Below are 7,764 nucleotides of genomic sequence, written 5' to 3'. Positions count from 1 at the left end.
ATCCATAGCAAGGATTGTTTCTAGATTTTTTCAGTCTCTTTACCGATTTTAGTGAATATTATTTTCGGTAAAAATAATTATTTTAGGGAGAATCATTCATGATTGTTCAAATAATATTACGCGGAGCAATTAAACTATTGTTCAACATTTTCCCGCGTTTGGGAAGATCTACGGAGGAATGATTTTCATTATAAATCGATTTTTAAAAATATAGAATCGATTCCAAGTCATCAATTTCAAAATTTATAACTTTTGTAATTATCGTACTGTGAGGAAATGTTTGTTTTTTTTTATGGGATGACTATTTTTAATTTGCAAAACTCATAAAAAATCGAATAATCAAAAACATGATTGGTACGTGGATTTTCATGGGTTGACGCAGGCAATAAATTCCCGAAAAAATGATAATTGATTCCTAAATAATGGTGCCCTCGGCTGGACCAAATGGGAGTCTGCGCGCACCTCGAGCTGATGTGAAATGATCAATACTCCCGTGATTGCTCCCCAAAACTCTGGAGTTGATACATCATCGTGTCACCGCAATGGTCTCCCCGAACCACGTCTGCTACCGCAAGCACAAGAGTGAGTACAAAATAAAAATTCAATTCTCAAAAATAAATATAACAATCTCTGAAATAAAACCACCAGTTATAAATGATCTGGACGCTGAAGAGGAGATCGAGGACATATCGGAGTCCGTGGAGGAGCTCCGAGAAAAATTAGCGCACGTCAAGAAGATGATGGAGGAGCAGAGTGGCTACACCCTGGGGGACATCGCCGCGAAGAATGAGCGTCTCAGGACGGACCTCATCGACGGCAATTTCCTATCCCTCATCTTCAGTGTTGTTTTTGTTGTTGTTGTTGGTGCAAGCGTCTACGCATTCTACAACCTCTACGTCGCGGTCCTCCGGAAATTCCCCTCCCATCACACAGAGTTATAAACAATTAATTATTTATTGAGTGAATATCGAGTGAATTGGTGGATGAATTGTTGATTTTTGAGTGCATCAAATTTTAAACTGTAATTTATAACATTTCAGCAATTCATGTAAATAAATTGAATAAACCAATACGTTTTCATGGGATATATTTCATTTTTTATAAATAAAAAATTTCAACTGTCTTCATTTATTTATTTAACTGAACTGCATATTTATGTGGAAAAAAAATATGGAAATGATATGGATAATATATTCGAAAAATGGAATCATCAATTTTTATAAACAATTAATTATCGGATCAATAACGATTATTGTCATTATTATTATTACACTTTTATCAGAAATACTTAAAAAAATATTATGTGATTGCACATATATTATCATAACTGTCAACTTCATTGCGTCAAAAGAAAAAGTAATTTTCTCAATTTATCATTATTATTTAAATTATTATCTCAATTTTATATTAAAAATATTATAAAAAAAGATCATTCATGGTTTTTAAGTGAATTAATTAGATTAATTAATTCGTCTGCAATGAAATAATTTAATAACTCGTATAAATTTATCGGATTGACATTTGAAAATTGGCGGTACGTGCGCCACCGTCGCCATTTTAGTTGCCACCCAATGGCGATTGTGGCGATGGCATCGACTTAACCTGTCAAAAAAGAACAAAGTGGACAAAAGTGATAGCCAACAGCAAACCTCGATGGTTGCAGCCTCCACTGGCACAACAAAAGCCCCAAGAATAGCATAACCATTGAAATTACCCCACGTCTGTACGAATTTATTTATTTTTCATTTTGTTTCGTTGGCCGCCAGTAGTAAATCATCAACCGAAATTCTCTTGGAACGAAGAAAAAAAAGTCATTGGCTCTGGGACGCCTAGACGGTGGAAAAAAAAACGTACGACGACTCATTTTGTCAAGGTACACAGGCTGTTATGTATCGGAAAGCATCAGCAGGTCAGTCTCAATAAATCTGCAATTAATTGCACTCACCAGTACATACCATTACCAAGCCTCTGGATAATTGCACATTAGATCACTGGAATCCATTGATAAGACATATGTGGACTTCTCTCAGGTTAAAATAATCATCGTCACTCTATATGCATCGTTCACATGTCCAATTTTATTATGTATCTCTATGTATTCTCATATGTATCATGTAAGAGCCTCTGTGTCGAGATTATATCAATGGACGTGTGTTAATGATCCTGTAAATAATGGAGTACGTACACCACGAGGAGAGAAATAATCAGAATAATTGGGTGAAGGGAAAGGGATATCCTCACGATTTTTTCTCCTCCTTTGTCTCCAATTTCTCCTCCATTTTTTTATTTTCGTTGGTACAGCGAATCACTCGAATCGAAAATTTTTTGGAGGAATTGGTGATACAGTAGAAAATTTTAATTATCTATTTTACCTGGGATTATCGCAGTGAATTGATAATTTCATCAGATTATTTCTTCTCTTTTTTTTACACACCAGATTATTGGGAATTGTTAATTTAATTTTGCAGTTACTTCGTGGTAAATTAATTCATCCATAATTATTGGAGTCTATCCAAGGTCGTATGCAAGATCATCATCCCCTGGAGGAGAATTATCCCCCTATTTTAAATCTTATCAGATATGTCCGTCTCGATTGGGGATAAACAATTTTTAAACTATTTCTCTCAGGCTAATGAATAATTTATTAAAAATAAATTCAATAGGAAACCAATAAAAGCAATATTCATCCAAAACAGGTTCGTCATTGAAATAAATTCCTGAGGATATACCACGTCACTCCGACAATCGATTTAAACCCATTAATTTATTTAATACTTCTTTTTTAATAAAAATAAAAGAGGTTATGTCTCACATTTTGCGTTGTCGTAAAGAGAGGAGTGACATAATTCCAAGAGGATTGATTAAAAAACCGAGCAAAGCCCCAATTTTTTATTTTTAATTAGGTAAAAAAATAAGAACAACAATACTTGGAATGTTGTTTCGTAAAAGTTATTATTAATATTCCCAGAATCATCTCAGTAACGACCACTCGAGTGTCCTCCCACCCCCGGCAGATCCAGCCTCGACATCAGGATGTCAACGAATACAGTGGGTATTCGAAGTCAGCACGGTGCTCCCCCAGGTCTTAAGCAGATCGACCTGGACCAGATCTGGGGTGATCTTCGGGAGGGTATAGAGCAGGTGTACAATCGCCAGTGCATGTCAAAGCCCCGTTACATCGAGCTGTACACCCACGTATACAATTACTGTACATCGGTTCACCAACAGGTGACACGCACGACAAAGACAAAAAGGGGACAGATATCGGGTGGTGCTCAGCTGGTTGGTCTTGAGCTTTACAAACGTCTCCGCGATTTTCTCAGGAGTTACCTCATAAGTCTCCTGAAACACGGTATTGACCTGATGGACGAGGATGTCCTGCAGTTCTACACTAGACAGTGGGAGGAATACCAGTTCAGTTCAAAAGTACTGAATGGTGTCTGCGCGTACCTGAATCGTCACTGGGTTCGTCGAGAGTGCGAGGAGGGCCGCAAGGGTATTTACGAAATTTATCAATTGGCCCTGGTCACCTGGCGTGACAATCTTTTCAAACATCTCAATCGACAAGTGACAAATGCTGTGTTAAAACTCATCGAGAGAGAGAGAAATGGTGAGACAATAAATACACGTCTTGTTTCGGGTGTTATAAATTGTTACGTCGAGCTTGGGCTCAATGAGGAGGATCCTGGTGCACGTGGGGCTAATCTCACTGTCTACAAAGACTCATTTGAGAATGTTTTTCTTGAGGACACCGAAAGATTTTACACCCGCGAGAGCTCGGAATTTCTCAGGCAAAATCCAGTCACTGAGTACATGAAGAAGGCTGAGCAGAGATTGCTTGAGGAACAGAAAAGAGTTCAAGTTTATCTCCATCAGACGACCCACGAGCGACTCGCCAAAACATGTGAACGAGTTCTCATCGAGAAACATCTTGACATATTTCACTCGGAATTTCAGAATCTTCTCGATGCTGACAAGAATAACGACCTCGGTAGGATGTATCAGCTGGTAGCGAGAATACCAAATGGCCTGGGTGAATTGAGAAATTTACTCGAGGGACATATTGCCAATCAGGGTCTCGCTGCCATCGACAAGTGTGGCGATTCAGCTGCTAACGATCCAAAAGTCTACGTCAATACTATTCTCGAGGTGCATAAAAAATACAATGCCCTTGTTCTCGTGGCCTTCAGCAATGACTCGGGTTTTGTTGCTGCACTTGACAAAGCGTGCGGAAGATTCATAAACAGCAATTCAGTGACGAGAGCTGCCAACAGCAGCAGCAAATCGCCAGAGTTGCTCGCTAAGTACTGCGATCTTCTCTTGAAGAAGAGCAGTAAAAATCCAGAGGAGGCTGAGCTCGAGGACACCCTCAACCAGGTTATGGTTGTATTCAAGTACATCGAGGATAAGGATGTGTTTCAAAAATTCTACAGTAAAATGTTGGCTAAGAGGCTTGTTCAGCACATGTCAGCCAGTGATGATGCCGAGGCATCGATGATCTCGAAATTGAAACAGGCATGTGGTTTCGAGTACACCTCAAAACTCCAGAGGATGTTCCAGGACATCGGTGTATCCAAGGATCTCAATGAGGCATTCAGGAGGCATCTGACTAATTCAGCTGAACCACTCGATATTGATTTTAGTATTCAAGTGTTATCATCTGGATCGTGGCCATTTCAGCAGTCATTCACTTTCTCACTGCCCACTGAGCTCGAGAGATCTGTTCACAGATTTACAACATTTTACAGCTCCCAGCACAGCGGCAGAAAGCTCAATTGGTTGTACAATATGAGCAAGGGAGAGCTACATACCAATTGTTTTAAAAATAGATACACACTCCAGGCGTCTACCTTCCAGATGGCTGTTTTGTTGCAGTACAATGCTGCTACAATGTGGACGATACAACAGCTGCATGACGCCACGCAGATTAAGATGGATTTTCTGGTGCAAGTTGTGCAGATTCTACTTAAGGCTAAGCTACTCACTGCTGCCGTTGAGGATGAGACTGAGCTCAATGCCGGGAGCAATGTTGAGTTGTTCTCCGGGTACAAGAAGTGAGCTCAATTATTCCTTTTAATCATGGTATTAATTCAATCAATTATCTTTATTAAATTGCATTGGTTTTTCCAGTAAAAAATTGAGGGTCAATATCAATATCCCCATGAAAACAGAATTGAAAGTTGAGCAGGAAACCACTCACAAACACATTGAGGAAGATCGTAAACTCCTGATACAAGCAGCAATCGTGAGAATAATGAAGATGAGGAAAGTCCTCAAGCACCAGCAACTCGTCGCTGAGGTCCTGAATCAGTTGAATTCAAGGTTTAAGCCGAGAGTTCATGTAATTAAGGTGAGAGAAGCCGTTTGTATAAATATATAAAATTATTGCTCAATCGTATTGTTTTATTAATTTATTATTTTATTTTCAGAAATGCATAGATATTTTAATCGAGAAGGAATACCTGGAGCGGACCGAGGGCCAGAAAGACACGTACAGTTACTTGGCATGATTTGCCGATGACTCGTAAATCATCTTTCTCCATTAAAAAATAAAAAAAAAACAAACCTAATAACGAATGATCAGACATGATATAGAGGATGAAAAATGTCACGAGAATGTTCTCTTTATGTCGGACAGGATTGTCGAGTGCTGCGACAATTTCTGGTTATTCTTAGTTCATCATCACGTAAATCTGTTCTGTTCTATTCTGTTAACGTGGAAGGAGGAACGGTGAAAAAATAACATTCTCCAGATCTCTTTGATAAAGGAATAATCAATTCGGGGTGGAAATGGTCGGTATTTTTTGATGGAGCGATTGGTAGTGATGAAAATTTTTGAGGAGATTGTTCTAAATCTTTGCAAGACTTCACACGACGTTCGAACGTTTTCACTGTGGTATTTAAAATTTGTTTAGTTCCTTTTTTATTATTGGAGGATGGAAATAAATGTGGAACCCGTCATTTTCTGATATTAGTTCTCATTTTTGGGGAGTGAAAATTGGAGGACCACGAGTTGAGAAGGGGGAATGAAATGAAGACGACCGGTGTCACTAACCATTATTATATTATTTTGAGATTGTAATAGAGAATTTTCGTTATAAATCCTGATATTTTTTTTACTGATTTTGTTTACACCCTTGGATAGTCGGATTAAGTGTTAATATTAATCGAGTGATAATTGATTCTGGGAATCTTCTTCTCTTGATTAAACTTTCTAGTGAAAAAAATTGAACTGATCAGAGGAAAAGATTCCCATTGTCTCAATTCCCAACAGATTTCCAATTTAATATCGATAACAGATCCTGATGAGTCAGTTCAACCTGTCTCGACACCTCGAGCATTGCCTTCTGCTTCTTCAGATTGTCCACCAGGAGAATTTGTTTTTTGAACGCCTGCAGGATCTCTGCCTTTTGCCTCTGCACTTTTCTGATGTTATTTTTCTCGTTGTCTTTCAGCTTTTTTATCTCGGCCCTGAGTTCCTTTTCCTCGATTTTACTGCACCTCGAGGATGATCGCAGCTTCTCAGTTTCTTCCAGAGATCGGGTCAGACGCAGATCAACTTGGTGCAGCTGTTGGCTCAGCTGTTTGGCTTCTCTTTTCAGGGAATCAATTTCCTGGAGAAAATAGAGACCAATTGAAATCTCTCAAACTTTTTCTGGCCATTTATTTTTTATTAGTTGAATTATGGAAATTATTTTTTCGATGTACCTTCCTCAGAGACTCGTTCTCCTGCATTTGTTCCTGGGAATTTCCCTGGAGATGATTTACCTGTACGTCTAGTTTGGCTATCGTCTCCTTCTGCGAATTGTTCTGGTGGTAGAGTTTATCTTTCACTCCTGAAATTCTTTGATTCTCTGCCTCCAAATCTCTGCAACGACTCGTACTCTTTTTCAACTCTTCCTTCATCGTCTGAATTTCCGTTGTGAGACCTTCGATTTTCTTCTGAAGAACTCGGATAACCGCTTCGTTTTTCGAGTTATCGGGCTTTGGTGACAGAATTGATTCTGCATCGCACGCCAGTGCATTATTTTTTTTTCTGAAACAAGAATTACATTGTAACGAGAATACACGAGAAATATCTCCGGATCCAAGAGCGATAGCTAAATTTTCCTCAAGATCTTTTTTGTGCATTAAAATGAGAGCGACAAAAAAGGTCTTCACAAAAATTTCGTTATCTCTCTTAAATTCCGAGATATTTCCCAAAATTGCACCCATTAATTAACTCAACTCTTCACTTTTTACCTTTTCGTTAATTACGTTTTCGTGAATTACCAATGAATCTAATAGAATTACCAAAATTTTCGTTAAAACATTTTATATTCCCCATATCCCACTCTACAAAAAAAGTTCTACAAAAAATCCCGTATCTGTCTTAGATTCACAGATAATCCTCAAAAACTTACCGATCAGCGAAATCTACTTGTTACACTGTCCCTCTTCATTCCTGAATTTTAAATGGCAGCAATTAATTATTTCTGCTCAATTATAATTGTTCAATTATTAGTAATTATTGCTTACTCTTCTCGGGGGCTGTGGAGAGGATACTGGGCATAAAAATCGTCGAATGCTGAAGGAAACTGCGATTTAAATGTAAAAGACTCTTTCGATTTAGTCACTTGATCGATTTCTTTCATGAGTTCCTTCGTTTCCTCATCGAGTTCTTTATTCATCCGATAAAATTCCTTTTCCCTCGTCAAAAGATTTCCCGTCATTATTGAAATAATTATTCATCCATTAATGATCCTATCATAAACAATTGACTGT

General features: G+C 38.2%; 3 protein-coding genes across 3 annotated transcripts; 2 read left to right on the top strand and 1 right to left on the bottom strand.

Annotated features, from left to right (window-relative positions):
- Window positions 1–497: 497 nt before the first annotated feature.
- On the top strand, window positions 498–1,079 carry LOC105265685 (uncharacterized). Its single transcript, XM_011303306.1, has 2 exons — window positions 498–582; window positions 649–1,079. Exons 1-2 carry the CDS (start codon window positions 543–545, stop codon window positions 939–941), a joined length of 333 nt encoding a protein of 110 aa, XP_011301608.1. The 5' UTR covers window positions 498–542; the 3' UTR covers window positions 942–1,079.
- Window positions 1,080–1,489: 410 nt separating this feature from the next.
- Window positions 1,490–5,969, top strand: Cul1 (cullin 1). Its single transcript, XM_011303297.1, has 4 exons — window positions 1,490–1,909; window positions 2,969–5,054; window positions 5,131–5,350; window positions 5,430–5,969. Exons 2-4 carry the CDS (start codon window positions 3,034–3,036, stop codon window positions 5,508–5,510), a joined length of 2,322 nt encoding a protein of 773 aa, XP_011301599.1. The 5' UTR covers window positions 1,490–1,909; window positions 2,969–3,033; the 3' UTR covers window positions 5,511–5,969.
- On the bottom strand, window positions 5,625–7,721 carry LOC105265681 (nuclear distribution protein nudE-like 1-A). The gene is made up of 3 exons (XM_011303298.1): window positions 7,519–7,721; window positions 6,709–7,036; window positions 5,625–6,614 (listed from the first exon to the last, which is right to left on the bottom strand). Exons 1-3 carry the CDS (start codon window positions 7,710–7,712, stop codon window positions 6,261–6,263), a joined length of 876 nt encoding a protein of 291 aa, XP_011301600.1. The 5' UTR covers window positions 7,713–7,721; the 3' UTR covers window positions 5,625–6,260.
- Between the last annotated feature and the right edge of the window lie 43 nt (window positions 7,722–7,764).

Source organism: Fopius arisanus, unplaced genomic scaffold (genome assembly GCF_000806365.1).
Source record: "Fopius arisanus strain USDA-PBARC FA_bdor unplaced genomic scaffold, ASM80636v1 scaffold00031, whole genome shotgun sequence".
Lineage (NCBI taxonomy): Eukaryota > Metazoa > Arthropoda > Insecta > Hymenoptera > Braconidae > Fopius > Fopius arisanus.
This window is presented reverse-complemented; position numbering and strand designations above follow the sequence as displayed.